This window comes from Conger conger, chromosome 9 (genome assembly GCF_963514075.1).
Source record: "Conger conger chromosome 9, fConCon1.1, whole genome shotgun sequence".
NCBI lineage: Eukaryota > Metazoa > Chordata > Actinopteri > Anguilliformes > Congridae > Conger > Conger conger.
In genome coordinates this window covers 16,943,086-16,963,329 of record NC_083768.1, presented here as the reverse complement: position 1 = coordinate 16,963,329, position 20,244 = coordinate 16,943,086, and the positions used below count along the sequence as shown (strand labels likewise).

Genomic DNA, 20,244 nt, shown 5'->3' with positions numbered 1-20,244 from the left:
ATGCCTAACATGCAAAAATAAATACATAAACAAATTGACACATGATAACAAATCTCTCTCACTAGGGATACACCGCCTACACCCTGTCCCTCAGTGGCCCGGATGGATCAGGTGATCCTGAGAACGACAAGCCTTCTCCAAGCCGCATCACCCCACCTGCGACCGTGATTCTGAAGTGCCTGGGGTGCTGTTGTAAGTGGCGATCTCCTGAACCCCTGCCTGATGGTAATCTTGTTTGATGTGGATCAGGTGATCACTAAAAATGATTGATCATAATGATTTATTGATTCGTGTTGCTATTGTGTATATTATTCTGCTCACATTTCCTGTCATTTAGTGTGTGAGGAATAGTCCTCTTTTAACCTACATTGCTTATCATCTGAGAGAAACTGATCAATTGTCATTTTGTCACATTGTTATAATGTATGCACAAATCTCTCATTACAATTTTAATGATTTTACTAATGCATTCAAATAAGACATTTTTACAACATACCAAGTAACTAAGAGGACACAGCAGGCCTATGTCAGGGTTTGCCTGCACTGATTACCTGATAGTACTTAGTTTATTCCTTAGCAGGTCCTGAACTAGGCACTGGTGCAGTCTGAACACATATGCCATTGTGCCTGAGAGAGGGATTATTTTTTAATATTTGAAGTGACAACCCTTTTTATCAGAGGTGAAGTTTTAGAAATAAATATGACTTTCCCACTCCAACAGCTGAAAGTATATTGGACACATTCTCACAGAGTCACAATATTGTACTACAGTATATTTCAGATTAGCATACACATTTATTGTACATTTGTGTTAACATGCAAGTGAAAAACAATCTATCTCTCACACACACGAAAGGTGAAAAGGTCACAGATATACTTATACTTCATACATTCACAAATGAGCACGCACAGTTACAATGATTCATTGATGCACTTTATATTTCACCATACAGTTAAAGCAACCTTTTATTACTTTTTTTGTAAACAAATTATTGTTAAATGAGCTCTCTGGATCATTATATTTCACTGACAACCACAAAAAGAAATATCAACAATATGGTTAACAGGAAATATATGTGTGGCATAACACAAATAAACACAGAATTATGTTCATGTGTCTTGGGAAATAAATGTGTAGTCCACACAGTTGAACATTAATTTGGTTTTATGATATATTTGGGATAGCTCACAATTAGACATTCAAATAGAAATGTAACTTAAATCTATAAATCTATATGGACACATCTACAATTACACAGTGTAATTTTGCGCAACTATACATTAATCAGGATGGAACGAAAGAGAAATAATATTTTTGATCAGCCATCACTTCATGAGGATGTGTATAAAAAGAATAAGATACAAATAATTAGAAATAATATGAAAACAGTGACATGATTTTACTCCACATGCAACATGGTTGGCAAATTAAATGTCATTTGACTACTTTAATCCAAATATGGAATAAAATAAATTACAATCTTCTGTACATTCATACAGTATAAAATAACAGTAAATAAAATTCAGTAAATAACATTATTTACCCTTTCAATAAAAAGTAAACAAATATTTTTAAACAACCACGCAGTGTGGATGGTGAAAATCGTCCATCTATTGTAAAAAAGCAAGAACACACAGTTACAATTCATTCAGTGGAGATTGTGTATCATCCTGTTTCATCTATAACTTGTGCCACTTTTTTCATTGGCTCCAAGTCTAGTCATTGTACAATTCGGATTTAACGGGCGGGATTTTGATTTAACACTTGTCCAGAATGATGTTGAGGAATATGTTCTTATACAGCTTGCGTATGGAGGAGGTGCTGAACAGCGTGTTGAGCCTCCTCGTGCTCCTCAGGAGCTGGCTTGACGCTCCCTGGGTGCGGAGCTCGCGAAGGCTCTGTGCCAGGGCCTTGGCCAGATCTTGCTCCCCGTTCAGGGTCTTCCAGAGGTACAGGACCTTCAGGAGGTACTGCCGGGGCTGACAGAACTCCATCGCTGCCTGGATGTCCTCCTCCCTCACCCTCTCCCCCGGCAGGCTGTCCATCATCGCCTGCAGGTCGCCCAGGGTCAGCTTCCTGAAGGCCGAGCTCCTGGACACCACCTTCTCACAGTGGTTCACGCCTACCGGGCGGAGACACCAAGAGGTCAGAGGCTAAAGGCAGGGTTCGCTGTCAATCTTTAATTGTTAAGAGTGTTTTCCTTAATCTTTTTAGCTGACTCGCCTATAAGCTCGCCAAAAGGATTTTTTTACATTTCTGTGCTCTAAAATGAGTGAACTGGGTTATACACTATACAACACAAGTATAATGTGTTAAGGAAGTAATATTAAGTACATAGGCAATGCCTTTCCCAAGAGCTTAACCCTGCATTAACTAAACAATGCTTTATTAACATGTTGAGATCTGTTCCTTGTATGTGTGTTTATCCTTTCCATCCTCATCCCTGATGTCACTGCATAAATAGCTCTTCACACGTAGGCATCAGCTTATTTATTAAATCTCTGTACTGAAACGAAAGTGAATGAAAGTGACTGAAATTGCTGTGCAAAGCAGGTTTCCTTGGTATCTGACACACTGACTGCATACAGTTATAGGGTCAATGGTCAGCCTGTCCCTTGCTCTAAACCTTTAAAGGAGAATTGTTTTCTGGAAGGCTCTGTGATAAATTACATTGTATACGAGGGCATGTTCCAGTGCATCAAGCTGCTTCATGCCTGAGAAATCAGGGTAAGTGCCTGTTCTTGTCATAGCTATTTAAGTCCAAACACAACATCATTGCTACATTGTATCAACTGTATTCACTAAGGAATACTGTATATATGAAGCATAAATTATTTGACATTAAATGACAAAATCTGGGCTAGTAATGGTAAGAAGGATGTGTGTAACATTTGAGCCACAATGCCATAATGTGCAACAATGCGTGGGTGGATTTGTTCTATTTAGATCTGAATCTCAGTTTCCAAGTGGATGGAATGTATATATTTATAAAACAGACTTAGCTGGAATTGAAGCACAATGCAATCAAGAAAAAACATTTGGGGTGTCTGGAGGCAGAAACACTGCCCATTTTCAAAACCAGGCTTGATACAGTGCTAGATACTGTTTAGATTTTAGGCAAACTAAGCAGTAGGTGCACTTAGTGGTAGGAAAAGGCAAGCATTGCTGGACTAAATTAATTATGTTATGTTACGAAAAGTGTGCAGTCACAGCTTTTTTGAGTACTTTCAGTAAATTAACATTGTATGTACTTCTGCTGCTGACATAGAAAATGTGAAGGATGAAGCAAGAAATACGCTTATCTCTACATTTACAAAGGATATACCAAGGGAAAATGTGCAGCAATAAAGTTTTCCAGCAGGTGGTGCCTGACCTTTAACAATTCCAAACAGCCTTCCCTGGTCCCTGTTCCTCTCTCTCCACAGTCTGAGCAGCTGCAGGACCTGCTGCTTGGGGCCGCACGCATTCTTCACATGCTCTACGCTCCTGCTCTCCAACTTCCTGCCAGGTAAGCTGGCCGCCACGGTGTCCAGGGGCAGCGCAGACAGGAAATGGAGCGAGGACAGGAACTGGAGGATGACTTCCTCACACAGCATAACATCTGTGGTGAGGGTGAAGGACATTACCTTTTGTCCGCATTGAAATAGAGACCCGCTCTGCTGGATGAACTCTTGCAACTACAGAAGGTGCAATGCAATGCAAGGTGCTCAAGTAACCCTACCAGCAAACATACAGTGGCCTCTAGCTGTCTACAAGCAGTAACAGCAGACAGTTTAGTGCCAGTTTGCTAAATGCTGGTGGTGATGCTGGTTGCTAGAGCGTTAAATCTGATCTCAGACTCTCACTGTAGCAAATGAAACACCATGGGCCCTTCCATAAAAAGGTATGGGACCATTCCAAACTCCAGGAGTTTGCACTACAGCACCACTTGTTCTGTGTGTTGTGTTCAATTATGAGAATATAGAATTCCTGAAAACTTTGTGATTCGTACTCCATTTGTTTTTCCCCGTAGAACCATCTGAATCACAATTAAATTGTTCACTTTTTCTTTCCACAAACAAAATCTTGCACATAATCCAAATGTGCAAAATAATTTTCATTTATTTGTAAGTGACAGATATCCTGAGCCAGAGTTTAACCTCCTAAGCTATTCTTTTTTTGTCCTGTATTTTTTGACACTGAATGAAAACAAAAGAAATCATATTTTTTTAAATACTAAAATGTGTAGTTTTATTAGGAGGATAAGTAGTTACCTGTGTGACACTGCAGGTCCTGCTGGAAGCACTCTGGGTCCCGGCCGCGCTCCTCGTATTCACACACGGTGTCTCTCTCAGCCGTGCCGGGGCGTACGGTCCGCATTCCCAGCCTGCTGCAGTTACTGTGGGGGACACAGGCCTCTGCTGCTGAGAAGGAGCTGGAGAAGGAGCCCTTCGCACACCGTTCACATGCCGTGTCACTCTCTGGGGTGCCTGCATCAAAACAGCAATGCAGTTCATAACAATCAACTGAAAACAAACTAAAGCAGGAAAACCATAACTATGCATAGGTAACTACTATACAACATTTCCCCCAGATTTTCTAATATTAAGTCAGGTGGGGCTCTTTCTGGTTATTGTAATTTTGATGGAAATTACAAGATTTAACATTTCATATAACTATTTTTGCAGATTTTCCAACATGTGCACTTCATATTCAATTATTCATTCTATATAGTACTAGCAGGCTCACCCCAATCAGAGAACCTTGCATTAAAAAAATGGTGGCTTGGTTCTAAATTACTCAAAAATGACTAGCTCAGAATAGTAACCAGTCTGAACCTAGCCGCTGTGTGAGAAAAATGAAGGTAATCTAAATAATATCACTGACAATGCAAAATCAACCTCAGTAACATTATCTGATGAAGTATTGTAAGGTCATGACAATGATCTTGGTAATCACTATTACCGTAATTATTCTAAGAAACTCTTAAAAACCTTACTGTTAGTTTATCCCCTGTATGCTTTCTGAGTTTTACTGTACTGTGTAAAGTTAAAGTCAGCAGTAGGAAAGAATAGAAAAACAATGTGGGAAAGGAAATATATTTATGTGGGTTCACTCCCATTGCAGTTTATCCTGGTGAAGATCCAGGGGAGGCTGTGGTGTTGGTTTGGGGGCGAGTATAAATCATTGATTGAGAGAGCAGCATTTGTGGACCCCAATTACTTTACCAATTTTACTGTAAGACGCAGTCAAACAAAATTAGTCCTTTTCGGAAAAATCAACCTCTTGAAATTCATTTCAGTTAAAGCATGCCAGATGTTCAATTAAATAATAGAAAAGATATTTGAAATATGGAGAGCAAACCACAGGAAACTAGCACTGCATATAACATTAGATCACCATAGCCCACCACAGTATTTCCAATTTCAACGTTCAACTGGAAAACATCTCATTTGTAAATGGAAACTCGAGAATAAATCAATGTATGTAATGTTTGTCTTTGTGATTTACGTTGTGTTTCGGTATTTTTTAGTTGGCTAGGTAAGCAGTATTTGGATAGTTGAGTTTGGTCACTTTTGCTTTGTTGTTTGTTTATTTGTTATTTAAAAAATAATAATAATAAAAAATAAATAAATAAAAAATAGGCCCTGGTCCTTATCTTTGTTGTACGGGTAGCAATTGAAATTGTACTTCCCTCTAGGGTCTTTTAGCGCACTTATCCCTGGTTATGGGTATGCACTTTGTTGTACGTCGCTCTGGATAAGAGCGTCTGCCAAATGCCAATAATGTAATAATGTAATGTAAGGAAAGGTATACAGAGCAATACACTCATATCACGTCATTTTGAATGTGATTAACCCTCCTATTATGTTAAGATTCTATGACTGCTTTTATGTTTGGGGTTTAATTTAACCCAACAGTTTAAATAAACACACAATTATTGTAAGAGAAATATTTTGACACTTCAGTTGTCGCCTTCTTATTGTTTCCAAAATGACTAGCCTTTTACCCATAAATATGAAAAATCTGTGAGAAACATCTCATTGTAGATTCTAAGGCACAGTAAGTGAACGTTTGGCTCCTGTATGGGAAAATGCCACCAGAATCATCTGCAAAAAAATCTGAGATAAAAATAAAAATGTATGTATACTTTCTGACAATTTATACAGTTACAGAGGATCAAAAGAACCCCACACAACAAATTTGTATGCAAAGTCGGTACAGGAATTAGCATAGCAGTATGTTTATTGGATGTTTACCATTTAATTCCACCAAAATAGAACAATCATACAGTATCAAGATGGAAAAAAGTTTTCTGTTTTTCAAGAGATGTCAAACACTGAACAGGGTCAACTGACTCCAAACATAATAGGACGGTTAAAAGCTTGACAACTTTGTCTTTCAGAGATCCCGTGTAATACCACTGCCAAGAAACTCACCATTGATACTGCTGAGACAGTCCATATAGCAGAACATCAGTGGTGTCTTGCAAGCTCAAAACTTTCCTTTAAACTAATTAATGATCTTTGATCATTCTCTTGATTAACAAGCATGCCAATAGGACTAATCAATAGGCAAGTAACACATAGCTTATTTGTATTAAATCATACATTCAATTTATCCATTAAAATCTGTTTTAATCACTAAGTAGCCTAGCCAACATTTATCAAGAAAAGATACACCACTCTGTTATCTATCGTGTTAGCTATATAGAATAACCAGCAATAACAAAATATGCGCTTCAAGGTTATTTACAATCTACACATTGCAGAGTGTGGAGCAGTAAGTCTACATGTGTCTGCAAATAATGTTGATAAAATGTGCACAAATTTGTAATGCAAATAAAAATAAAAGCATAATAAACTGCCTAATTGGGAACAGTGGTTATACCAGATGGTGCTGAGTATTTTGTGAATGAATCGTTGTATTGATACTCAAGGGAAATCAGAGGAAGTCTCCGCCACTGCTTAGTGATTATCATTTAAATACACTTCACTTAACATGAAGTGAAGAAGCTGCATGTTAATTTCTGACTATTAGATGGCAGGCTTGCTAATCAATGAAAATGCAAGAAAACAGGTTGAGATCAATTATTATTTTAAAGGAAAGTTTTGTGCTTCACCAATCTTCACCAATTACAGCATCACAACAATGCAACAGGAGCAACTTAAACAACAATGACGGAACTGTCAGCTACAGACCATCAAAAAAACAGGGTTGTCTGTTCATTCATACTGTATGTTTCTCTTTCCCATTCAAACTCTGATGTTAAAGGGGGCTCCCATCCAAAAAGTAATTCTACACTGGTCATCCTGTTCTATCTTGCCTTCTTCAAAATAATAATAATACAATTCTCTACACTGGCATTATACCTTGTTGACGTCATGGTTGGGGTGAGGCTCTAAACATGATCTTTGCTGTGGCTTTGTATGACACACTAGAGGTAAGAAAGGAGCTACTGTTGAGAGAGAGGTAAGAACCAGCATATGAAATACTGAGTTTCCCCCATCACGTCACTGCTCCTGTTGACTGAACGGCCACTTGGAAATAAAGAGTCAGTCAGTCAATCAGTCAACAAATCACTCGAAAGTCATTCCTAAAACCTTCAAGGACCAAGAGCACACACCACCACACAAAGGCCTTTCACGGTAGATTTTAAAGTACGAACCGAGAGCAGCAGCCCCAGAGCCAGGAGGGCAGGCGGTGTGTTTCACGCAGAACTCCACCTCCAGGTGGTAGCCCGGAGCGCACTCGCACAGCCGGTCATGAGTCCGGGCGCAGTCCCTCCGCACCAGCTGCTGCTCCTTGCAGACGGCCGTGCAGCGCTGGCAGGCTTTGCCCCAGTGCCAGTGCTCGGAGAAGTGCCCCTCGGGGCAGGGGGTGCAGGCGGTGGGCATGTCCCTGCCGCAGTGCTGCAGCACTGCCGTGCCGGGCGGGCACTGCTCACACTGGTACACCCTGGAGGTCACTGGGTCGCGGTGCTGGTAGGTGGGTCGGGACCCCTCCTGGGATCCCGCGCTGAAGGAGAAGGCAAGGAGCTGTCGAGGGAACGCAACGACATCACTCTGAAGGATTGTTCGTTTTTTTTATTTTACCCATCTATTCAACACCTACTCACGCATAAAATAGTTCCTCTGTGAAAAAAGTCCATCGCCTCTCTCTGTCCGAGAAAACCTCTAGTGCACAAGACAATCCCAGATATGCAAGTAGTTTCACTCAAACTAAGAGTTCCAGGACTGCTGCATCCAATGGGGCACGATGTGGTGAAGTCATTGAAAGGACTTCAGTTGAGGGGAACGACATCCATAGGAATTCAATGGTGGTTTGATAAAATATCCTGTAGCTGTCAACCTTTCCAATTGCCTTTGTTTGCAATAATATTAGTTCAACACACTACGCATATGACAGCCATACTGTATACACACAATAGTTACAGTCCTTTAGTAAATCACATCTATATATGGCCTCAAGGAGCCTTCCAATTATGACAGCTATTGTTAGATTTGTTTTTAAGTGTGGATTTTTGCATTAGTAAGTTAAAAATGGTTTTGCTAGATTAATTAATTACCAGCATGCACCCTGCTTCTGCCACTTGGCAAAAGCTTCAGTAAGCAGGTGTGGGCTTGGTTAGTACTTGGATGGGAGACCTCCTTGGAAAACTAAGTTGCAGCTGGAAGTGGTGTTGGAAGGCCACTAGGGGACGATCTTCCCTCTGGTTGAACAAACCCCAATGCCCCAGTGCAGAAATGGGGACACTGTTTGGAGAAAACAAGGCAAACATATTGCCTAGATTCTACTCGTTATTTTTGGTTTGAATACAGTTCTGAAATTAACTGTCTCCCTCAGTATAATTTTGCTTCATTATCTTAGCTGTAAAAACCAAGCACATCAAGTATTGAAACATGAACAAAATATATTTTCCTCTTTAACTATTTGAAAGATTTGCCAGGGCTGTATCTTTTATCCACCTGAATAATTTTTATGTACAGTCTCACAACAAGGCAACATATGCTCTTTCATAATTAGCCAATCCAACATTGGTGGTAATGCACAGTAGGCCTACATGGTGTCAACTGGTAATCATAGGCTGTGATATGGCAATCATACAATCGCTTCTTCGTGAGTTTCCAAGCGCAACGTTAAGTTTATGGAATACTACCAGTCTGAGGCTATAACCTGCCCTAGCCTACGATTTAGGCTATAGTCAGTTTCGGATTATTCGATATCTTTCAAACCTTTTTTTATACCAGACTTTATTGTCTCGATTTCGTAATCTCCAGTCGTAATTGTAGGCAATCTCATTGTGCCGATGTCCTCAATCAATCAATTTTAATGACCAAGTCCGAAACTCGGAAACGGATTCCTTTTCACTCTACTGACTGCGTTAGGCTACTGATGCAGCTGGAACGGGAGCAGACATATCAAAGGCACCTAGTCTGTCAACACTACCAAAGTAGTCTGAAATAACATAAAGGCAACTAAAACACTCACAGGCAAGCAATATTTTGCAGATGTCTGTAAGGGAAATGTTAGGTCGAGATTCTCGGTACGGCGATGGAACCGGCGCATTACCATTGCGATCATTAAGCAATAGGTGTCTGTTCATAAATATGTTCTGTATAAAAACATAATTGTCACTGATGCTTTTAAATATGCCAGTATACGTTTCAGTCCATGATTAAGATTAATCTAAGGGGACATTATGAAAATATGTCATGAAATGCATAATGTTCCTAATTCAAAGTCATTAAGTGTCAGCTGAAAAGCATGCTCATATGTGTAATTGACTCCGGTGGTAAATTCCAACTCGCCACAGCCTACATGTCGCCTACAGCGTCGCAGATTAGCACGTGGTGAGAGTATAGTACTCCATCGTAGCCCACTGAACTTCCCTATTTGTGTTGTCATTTTCCATATTGAGACTGAATTCTCTTTGTTCCGAAATTAAACAAGTCTATTTTCGAATGCATGCCGTGCGCAAAATATTCTATCTATTTTTAATATAAAATAGGTTACGTAAATAACGACTAAGCATACCTAAACATATAGGGCATTAGAATAACTAGATTATTTATTTATTACAAACCATTAAATGACGATAGCTGATCATTCTGATTTCTAGTGTATAGCTCCATCTATCAATCAGGATACGCTCGGTCTAGGGATGTTCCGTGGGCTATAACTTCTTCTAATAACCGAATTTAGATTTTTCAATTGCTGCTTGTAAACATGTAATTCATGATTTGGTGACTGACGCATGCTCCAGCTATTAACCTCTGCTTTGCTCTTAATTTACTGTAATACAACAGTCTCTTTCCCTGTTTGATATTTGTAAGATTGTGAACTGTCTTGTTGGGCAACTTTGTGTTTTATATCTGGACCCCCTTGAAAATGAGATTTCGCTATCAATTAGTTATTCGTGGTTAGCCTAATAAAGGTTACATAAAAAATAAATCAAAAATTATTTTTTCAATATTAAATATTTATTCGCAAGATGAGCTGCCTACAACCATATATTCGCCCAGTATCTAGTCTTTGTCGATGAAGCATCCTCTAAGTACCGTACAAATTATGAATAGGGCTGAAGCCTGATACAGTCAATTAGCTATTTAAATGCCCGATCTCAAGTTTCAGGACCCATATTCGTCGTTACTCACCAGGTATAACTTCATCGTTGACCGTGGCCTCATGATCTGAGTATCCAGTCCTTCCATCAAGTCCGTGTGAGCACGTTCTTTTCCATACTAAACTTACAGTTAAGGAAAAGGGAAGAGACCGTGCCCAGCCCAATAATGGTATTTCCAGCTGTAGCATATTTTTTCCCTCTCCTAACGGTTTGTTGCATGTTCCAGGTGTTATCTTTTGTTAACGCTGTCGATGATCCAGTGTTTATGTTCACTTAACAGCGTGCTTTTATTGCTAAGTTGTGGAAATGTATATATGCCACTGGCAAAAGGATACATTTAAAATATATGTAATTTTACAGTATGCTGTTCATACATTTTGTTTTAATTTGCATATATATGAGACAGTAACCTATTTTACGGTTGATGTGCTCGGAGAGCAGCATGCACTGTTATGTTTTTTTGTTCACGTTTGGGCGCTGGCAGTAAAAAATGAAAACTAAAAATGCACGTGTTTTCACTGCTATCAATCGAAAGCCCATGTAACGGACACGATACGTGTCACATATAGCAAATAGCAATTCCACATTGGTGTCCAAATGTTGTTATACATGGATATAAATCAGATATATAGCCTATGGTTGTCTGGAAGGTGAATAAAAACAGAAGAAACTGAATTTATGTAATGTCTGACTACAACATTAAATTGAACTGCAGGATCCAGAGCAAAAAAACGTTATTTTTTCGTTTTTATATTTCATTTGAATAGTATAGAATGGTACCTCTTCATGCCCCCAACACACTCAGGCATGCACGCACACAGGCAGACATATTCACACACCTGCTAGTTTGCATAAAGCTCAAGATTTATCGTATTTCATCGACTGAAACTGTCAGCCCACTGACAGTTTATTTACATAACAGATATATACAGAAATGAATAGAAATCCTTAGTCAAAGATTGGCTATTAACCACAATGGCGGTTTTGGTAGTCTGTTGTGTTTATCGGTTTTATCTGTTTTTCGCGTTTAACAGATGGTGAATGTGATCTCCTGTTTTTGGTTTCTGTAAAACTGCCATCTAATTAAAGATACTGTACCATGCCTTTTTATTAAAATCTTTTCATAAAGTTGATCACATCACCTATCACATCGATGAGATTGGCATTGCAGATTTATTAGAATTATATGAAGAAATCAGACCATTTACTCCTCCGAAATGACTATTCAGCTATTCATGCTATTTATTCAGGTTATTCACACATGAGATTAGTTGCAGCCAGTGCAGCAACGTAACACATGAATAACATAGTTGTGTTGGCCTTTACTTGGGCAACTGTGGTGTCCAATATTTTCAAATTACGTAATGTACCAATTGCTCCATTGATAACATTTCTATGTTCCATTCATATTATCAATCTTATCAACAGTCGCATGAGCAGATATAAATTAATCAAGACATCAGACAGTGGAGCATGTCTTTAGGGTTACCAGGGCTCAGCTGTAAATAGGAAACACTTATGGATGCTCTGTGTATGTAACATTTTTGCATTATGGGATTTTGTTCTGTTTTAAATGAATAATTGCTGGAAACCATGACTTCAGATTCTCCACACAGGAGGCTTACACGCTTCTGCAGTTTGTGCGTACTGCAGACATTACCAAAGCAGAAAATGGCAATAAATAATGGATTGATGTAGAAAAGCAGCAGGAAATGTGGCTTTAATTAACATGAGAAACTCTGCCAAGCGTAATGCATCATATGACACTGGGAAGTAACACTGCAAATAACAAAGGCAGAAATATACTCAGACAGCCAAAGTGTTTCTGTTTTTCCAGGAAGTATGAAATCATTAATACAAGACATACATTCATACAGTAGATGCAGCGTGTTCTGTGAAAGTGAGGAATAAAGAATGCAAATGTAAATTATTTGAATGGATAATGGGTTGGGGTGGGAGGTGGACAGCTCAGCTTAGCCACCATCAGTGTGGAAAATAGAGTAACACAATATGAATTCACTAAGGGAATGTTTAAGTCTTAAATGCCTGTTTTTGAACATTTTACATTCAAGTCATATTTCCGAGTCATCATTAATCAGCAGTGTCAGTGATGATACTTTTGTTCCTTACTCTGATTTGGTGATGCATATTCACATCCCCCCCCCCCCCCCAAAATGCTTGCAGAGTTCATTGATTAACCTATGATATGTAATGATAGCGTGGTTTTTATAGACATGCTGTCATGATTGCTCGGTTTCCTTCCTGGCGTTGCCTCTTGGGAACGCGAGAGGGCACTCCCGCCGTGTTTTCTGTCACTCTGGCAATTAGCAGGCTTGATTATTTGCAGGTGCACTCTGCTCTATGCAAGCTCTGTTGTCCCCGGGCACTGCACTTTTGTGTAATTTTCTGCAACGTCCACAAAGCCTGGTAGACGTTTCCCAGGGGACTGCATTCTTTTTATTAAAAAGAAATGCAGGAACTTCCTATAGCTTAGGGCTTATCACCCTTTTTGTTCTTATTCTTTCCCTCTGCTGTGTTCTTTACTCCTTGCCGTGCTGCCCTTATTTAGGCAGGTGCCTTGGTTTACCTTATCTCCCTCTCGACTCGCCCTAGTGAGGAGCTAGAGGCTGTGTTTCTTTGTTGTTCCATTGATTTCCCCTTTTACTTTTTTCCATTTATTTCCCACTTTTCGCCCTCTTTTCTGGGTTGGTTTGTGTTGGCATTTTCGCTGGGGAGTTTATTGCCTTTTTTGCGTTGTAGCTTCCCTGCTAGTGGTTACCCCACAGCCCGTGGGTAACTTATTGATCCCCTCTCAATCGCATTTGGTCCTCTGATCCCACTCCCTCACAGTACACAAAAGCCATAATGGAGGGACCAGTGACCCCATCAGGGCTGGATCAAGTGCTGGCTATGCGGCACACTGCTTCGACCACTCATGAGGGAGGCATACATGCCCTCCAGGCACAACAGCAGACCATGCTGACTCAACAGGATCAATTAGTTGACTAGCTACATTGCAAAGAGAACTGTTTTTGGGAGTCCCCCACAGAAAGTCCCTGCCGTCTGGTGATCGCAGCTCCACCCACTGTCTCCCAAGCACCTGTACCCAAGAACCCCCCCTTCCCTACCGCACAGGAGCCACTGCCAGGGGGCCCAAGCTCCAGCTCCCGCTGCATTATGATGGGGAGTCTGGAAGGTGTCGTGGCTTCCACTCGCAATGTCTAGATTTTTTTAAAAGCCGTCCCGGTTCACCTCCCATGCCTCGTAGGTGGAATTTATTTTGTCACTCCCGACTGGGACTGCCTTGGCCTGGGCGGACACACCCATCCGGTCACACGCCCTGCTTATGAGTGACGCAGATATTCTTATGAGGGAAATAGCTGTGGTCTATGACTATGACGTTTCGGGCCAGGAAGCAGCATTGAGGTTAACCCGCCTCCGTCAGGGTAAGGGTTCTCCATTACCTTCCGGGCTTTGGCAGATGAAACAGGGTGGGCTGAGGGTGCTCTAAAGTCTTTCTCTTTTAATGCACTCACTGATCCGGTCAAGGACGCGCGAGCACTCCTCGAACCGCTGTCCGCGTTTGACTCCTTGGTGTCCACGGCTATCCATGTGGATAATATTATCAGGGAATGGGAGAGAGAGAAAGAGAGTAGGAGAAGTCGCTCTCCTCAGTACACACCCCCTTACGAGGTTGCCCCTGCATGGCTTGTGATTCGCTGGCAGACTGGAATCCACTGATTGACGATTTCACCGGGCAGGAGTTCTCTGATTCAGAACTCTTTGAAGACGTCATGCCTCAGTTACAAGCGAGATGGGAGGGCTCGACTTCCCCTTACCGGTGAAGGTTCCCCCTGAGAATGTGGCCCTAGTGGAGGTCTTTAGTAAACAGCAGGCTGCCAGCTTGCCACCCTATGACCCCTACCATTGACCTATATCCGGGCACAATACCTCCTAGGGGCTTGCTGTACTCCTTGTTGGTTCCCGAAAGCGGCGCCATGAAAAAATATATAGTGGAGGCTTTTGTGAGCGGTTTTATCAGACCCTGTACATCACTGGCTCGCAGTCGCTTCTTTTTTGTGGAGAAGAAGGATAGAGGGCTGAGACCCTGTATTGATTATGGGGGCTAAACAACATCACAGTCAAGAACCGTTATCCTCTACCGCTCATGAACGTTGCATTTGAATGTCTCCAGGGGGCGTCTGTTTTTACCAAACTCAATCTCCACAATGCCTACAATTTGGCGTGCATGGGAGCTGAGTGGAAGACCATTTGTAACACTCATAGCGAGCACTATGAGTATCTGGTGATGCTGCTCAGGGTCACTAGTGCCCCCTCTGTCTTTCAGGCACTTGTGAATGACGTGCTCAGGGAGATGTTGGAGAAATTTGTGTTTGTCTATTTAGACGATATTCTCATTTTCTCTGCCAATATCACGGAACACATTGGACATGTCAGACAAGTCCTCAAGGCTCTGCTCAAGGCACGGCTATTTGTTACAGCTGAAAAGTGTGTCTTCCACTCAGATACGGTTTCTTGTTTCGGGGGAAAGGTTCAGACGGACCCTGAGGAGGTATCGGCAGTCAGGAAGTCGGCGAAACAAGTTCAGTGCTTTTTGGGGTTTGCAAATATTTTATTTGCAATTTCAGCATGGTTGTTGTGCCTATCAGCGCTGACAAACAAGACTGCACCTTTGCAGGTTCAGTGAACTCCTAAGGCGGAGGCTGCCTTCGTGGAGTTAAAAAGGAGGTTCTGCTCAGAGCCTATCCTCATCACGCCCAAACCTGTGGTTCAGGCAGATGCCTCTGAGTTGGGAGCAGGAGCCATTCTTTCCCAGCACTCATCCGAAGACCTTAAATTACATCCGAGCATCCACTTCTCTCATGGCCTGACACCGGCTGAGAGGAATTATGATGTAGGGGTGGTCTCGGCGGTGAAATTGGCGGTTGAAGAATGGTGACACTGGCTCGAAGGGCCCGAGCATCCATTTCATGTTTGGGCCAACCACAAGAACCTTGAGTACATTCAGGGGGCGCCAAACGCCACAATTCACAATGGCTGTCGCTACCAGCTGGGGTCAAAAAATGTGAAGCCTGATGCGTTTTTCCGTATCTTTGACCAGTCCAAGACAAGTGTCTGGCCAATTCCATCATCCCTGTGGCGTGGATCTTGGCTCCTGTTACATAGGACATTGAGTCTTATTCTGCCACGTCTACAAAGCCAGGTAGACATTTGCCGGAGGACTGTATTCCTTTTATTCAAAAGAAATGCAGGAACTTCCTATAGTTTAGGGCTTATCACCCCTTCTTCTTTTTCTTGCCCTCTGCTGTGTTCCTTACTCCTCACTGTACTGCCCTTATTTAAGCAGGTGCCTTTGGTTTACCTTATCTCCCTCTCACCTCACCCTTGTGCTCTCTCCTTATTTGAGGAGCTAGAGGCTGTTTGTTGTTTTGTTTATTTCCCCTTTCACTTCTCTCAAGTCTGGTTAGACTTTTCGCCCTCTTTTCTACCTTCCCTACTAGTGGTTACCCCACGGCCCGTGGGTAACTTATTGATCTCCTCTCGGTTGCATTTGGTCCTCCGATCCCACTCCCTCACAGATGCAAGCAGAAATTTTATCACTTCTCAGGTGAATATATGGAATATATAAATATATAGATTGTAACATGGAGAAAAAAAAGAAAAAAACTTGCATCCATAAGATAGCACGCACTACACTTGAGAGCAGTATCTCTTCAGAATAAATCCTCAGACCTCTTTGGTCTGAAAGGAGATGTTGCTGCAAGACTTGCTGGCATCCTCTTCAAGTAGCAGATGCTTTTTCCATCATACCATTTGTTAAAATTCATTCATCCTTTTGTGTTATTCAGCCACCTTAGTAATAACTAGGCATGATTACTGAATACAAATCTGATTTATTGTGATACAATTTCATGGTTCTACATAAGGCATAAATGTGTTGATCACACAGCTGGTAGTACAAAGCAGAATGTCAGTATTACTGGTCTGTGATGGGAAACATCCTTAAATATACATTGAATTAAACAATTAGACTGAAGTATTGTTGAACACTCTTACCAGGAGCTAGTAATACATTTTACCACCAATTGTTTTTGAATAACCATTAAAATGTTGAGCGAGCAACCATTATGAGTAATGTGAGTGTAAAATAATTTGTCAGACAGATGGCTGGAACCGTTAATGTCCTTTCCAAACCAATTAAAGAGTGTTTCTCTGTGGTGACCACCATCTTTTGATTGGTTGGAGATAGTGATTTACCCTAACCCTAATCCAATCATAAATCTTCTTAAATCTTGAATCTAGGGGGACTGCTAATACCAGATGTAGAAAAATCCAGTATGAGGAACCTACACTCAATTTATTAGGTATTTATTAGACTTATTTTGTCTTCCGCTGCTGTAGCCTATCCACTTATAGGTTTGACACGTTGTGTGTTCAGAGATGCTCTTCTGCATACCACTGTTGTAATGTGGGGTTATTTGCATTACTGTCACCTTCCTGTCAGCTTCAACCAGTCTGGCCCCTCTCCTCTGACCTCTCATTAACAATGGGTAACAACCGCGGAACAGCTGCTCACTGGATGTTTTTCGTTTTTCACACCATTCTCTAGAGACTGTTGTGCCCCAAAATCCCAGGAGATCAGCAGTTTCTGAGATATTCAATTCACCCTGTCTGGCACCAACAATCATTCCATGGTCAAAGGCACTTACAGTAAATCACATTTATTCCTCATTCTGACATTTGATTAGAAATACAGCTGAACCTCTTGACCTCATCTGCATGCTTTTATGCATTTAGTTGCTGCCACATGCTTGGCTGATTACATATTTGCATTAACAAGCTGGTGTCCAGGTTTACCTGATAAAGCGATCACTGAGCATATATTAAAGAAGCAAAGACAGATTGCCACACTCGTACCTATGCAAATATTTACAGGCAGCTATGCCATGCAGTAATGCAGACACAGACACCATTGTACCACGTGCCTAAAAGCATATTAGCAGTCAATTTAATTCAGCAATATTATTAAGTACTGTGAAAACAGAGTGAAAATAAATAAACGAGCAGCTCTAAAAACGCACCTAACATGCACTTTTGATAAAACACCAGAGTGTCTGGTTATGCAAAGCCTCTCAACATGAGCTTTGTTAGAGCCATTGAGATGGAGGTCTCGGCTTGGTGCCTCCAACTAAAAAACACTAAAAGGGATTTAAAAGTACCTACTAAGTTATTACCAGGTACGTAAAAGCTACTATAATACAAAAAGTGTTAATAACAAGATCAGAAAATGGTAATAAAAATATAACATATCTGAGTGAAGACTCCCAGGTGGCCTTTGGGCTGCTAAATAATACTACTATAGGGGTATAATAAACCGGGCAGCTTTATGTCAAAATGAAGAAAACAGGGAGAGTCAAGTTTAACGGTCTGCACTGCAATGGGCTACAGATACAAAAGAAATGAGCATTTAGTCTTCAGTAGAAGCCAGCACCATCAAGAGAAAATCCACCGTCTGCGCATGAAAAGCTTGTCTGATAAGCAAATATTGCTACTCGTAACAGTAAAACTGTCTGTGCGTTGTGATGCGACTTTGTGGACGTACAGTAGGAAGTCACACAGTTGGCAGTACGTGGTAAGATACAGTTCCGTTGTGGTTTACAGTACAGCATTCAGTGTGATGGGAGTGTACTCTCATCCCACTGAGACCTATTGAAGCTTCAGAAACCTGTCACAAACATCAGACCGCAATTTAAAAATAATAAAAATTAATCTTGTTATTTGTTAAAAAACAAAGGTGGGGGGGGGGGATTACATGGGATTACAATACTTACTGGCACGTTTAAGGAATACAAATACTTAAAATTCTATTGAAAAACGAAAAACAAATATACAGCTAGTCATCAAAGATGTACCAGGGAGAGAGACAAGAGAGAGAGAGAAAGGGAGAGAGCTGTTTTAGTCCTCGTCTTCATACGTGTGCAAATAAGTCTTTAAGGATAGGATCTCTGTGTAGCTCTGGCTGGTGTGCCGGTAGAAGTCCAGGCCTGTGAGTATCTCCACATCCCGCACGCGTGCAGTGTGCATCTTTATCAGCTCCTCCACCCACGCAAACTCTTCATCCGAGCTCTACAAAAAACCCACATATTCTCATCATTTCAATTGCTCCAGGTCAAAAGATTGGCCATTCGTACTACTGAATAAGAAATTGATTAACCTATTCAGTTTTCGTGGTAAGTGGTCTGCATGGATATGCATTTTTGCTTTAAAGCGATTTTTGGGGGCGAGCAGAATCTGGGCAGAAGAAAGATTTTGAATGCATACAGCGGTGAAAAACACACCCCCTCCTCTCCCATTTTGATAGGCAGGTAAGGCCGCCTCCTGGCTGCCCTCTACCCTTATTGGATGTAAGATACTGGGAGCGATGAAAAACAGAAGTCCCTGAAAATCTGTCCTGGGACTGTTACAGATATCGTCGTCCCCCCCCCCCCCCCCCCAAGAGCAGTTAGCTTATTGCTAGCTGTCGGAATGTGAAGAAAAGTTCACCACATATTACCAAACAAAACTGCCTACCCCAGCTCTAAGTTACATTTCATGAAATAGGACTGTATACAATAGCTGCTCTGTGGCGATTGTGTTCCGTTTTTCCGCAAACTTCAGGTGGAGAGTAACCGCAGCTTTCTGAGAGGGGTTGAGGAGTATCGTGGTATACTGTATGGACTGTGGCGGAGACTCACGTTGCAGCTCTCCGCGTTGTCCGGTCGATGCGGGAGGATGAAGGAGAGGACGCTGAGCGGCCCCTCACAGGCTTCCACGTCCTGCGTGTAGTCTAGGCAGCTGGTCACCACGCTGTAGTAGTGCGTGGGGATGGGCATAGGCCCACTCGCGAGTCTGTGACCACAGGAACACACAGTAAGACTGACCGGCCCACAACTCCCTGTTACATATTACACTTATGTAGCTCACGCTTTAACCAGCAGCCTTCCAGGTAGCAGTCAAGCTCCTTAGTCACAAGGCAATAGGGCTACCCATTAAGCATCTAACCATCCCACCCCACAGTCCCTGTCTAATGACTCTTCTCTACAAATGTCTCAGGACATGGCAACAAAGAACGAACATGTATTTTTTGTTCACGGGATGAATGCAGGATACCCGTAAAATAAACATTTACTGAAGACATATTCTCACAAAAAGCTTCTTTGTGAAAATTCCAGATGATAATGGTCAAACAATAAAAATGTTATTTGCATAGTGCTTTTTACAGAATACCATCACAAAGACGCAACGGTGTGTCATGCTATGAGCCAATACATCACTAAGCAACAAATGAGAAAAACTGTCAAATGAAAGCCAGTTTCAGATCATACATATCTTAGAACATAGGCAGCAAAGTGTTTGCATAGCCTCTGCTTTCAAACGCTCCTGCACTGCAACATTCAGCCACTAGGTGGAACTCACGCAGCAACAATACACATTGAAAGTTCGACATGGAGGGTAATGGGTATTAATCACAGCTATTTTCTTGTCAGATATCACCAGAAAGATCAGTTTATTTACTAGTTTTGGACAAGGCTAATTCCAGTGCACATCAGAAAACCTAAATACTTAAATAATGAAA

The 20,244-nt window shown here is 41.3% G+C and overlaps 2 protein-coding genes across 3 annotated transcripts in view; both read right to left on the bottom strand.

Annotated features, from left to right (window-relative positions):
* Positions 1-1,758: 1,758 nt before the first annotated feature.
* LOC133137569 (tumor necrosis factor receptor superfamily member 11B-like) lies at positions 1,759-10,683 on the bottom strand. The gene is made up of 5 exons (XM_061255901.1): positions 10,639-10,683; positions 7,650-8,019; positions 4,255-4,470; positions 3,375-3,602; positions 1,759-2,123 (listed from the first exon to the last, which is right to left on the bottom strand). The coding sequence occupies exons 1-5, from the start codon at positions 10,669-10,671 to the stop codon at positions 1,759-1,761; spliced, it is 1,212 nt and encodes a 403-aa protein (XP_061111885.1). The 5' UTR covers positions 10,672-10,683.
* A 5,819-nt stretch (positions 10,684-16,502) lies between these two features.
* Positions 16,503-20,244, bottom strand: part of LOC133136833 (ectonucleotide pyrophosphatase/phosphodiesterase family member 2-like) — a 21,104-nt gene continuing 17,362 nt past the window's right edge. For both annotated transcript variants that reach the window (XM_061254608.1, XM_061254607.1), the window contains exons 24-25: positions 19,364-19,517; positions 16,503-18,755 (exon numbers count right to left, since the gene is read on the bottom strand). In XM_061254608.1, coding sequence (XP_061110592.1) covers positions 18,585-18,755; positions 19,364-19,517 — 325 coding nt within the window. In that variant the 3' untranslated portion in view covers positions 16,503-18,584. The remainder of the gene's footprint in view (positions 18,756-19,363; positions 19,518-20,244) is intronic.

What these genes read in the sequence shown, in the direction of transcription:
- LOC133137569 (XM_061255901.1), bottom strand. Translation starts at nt 10,671, where the DNA reads ATGAGGCCACGGTCAACGATGAAGTTATACCTG. An exon ending in CAACGATGAAGTTATACCTG is followed by an intron (nt 8,020 to 10,638) that starts GTGAGTAACGAC and finishes TTCCCTCGACAG; the next exon opens with CTCCTTGCCTTCTCCTTCAG. An exon ending in CTCTGGGGCTGCTGCTCTCG is followed by an intron (nt 4,471 to 7,649) that starts GTTCGTACTTTA and finishes GTTTTGATGCAG; the next exon opens with GCACCCCAGAGAGTGACACG.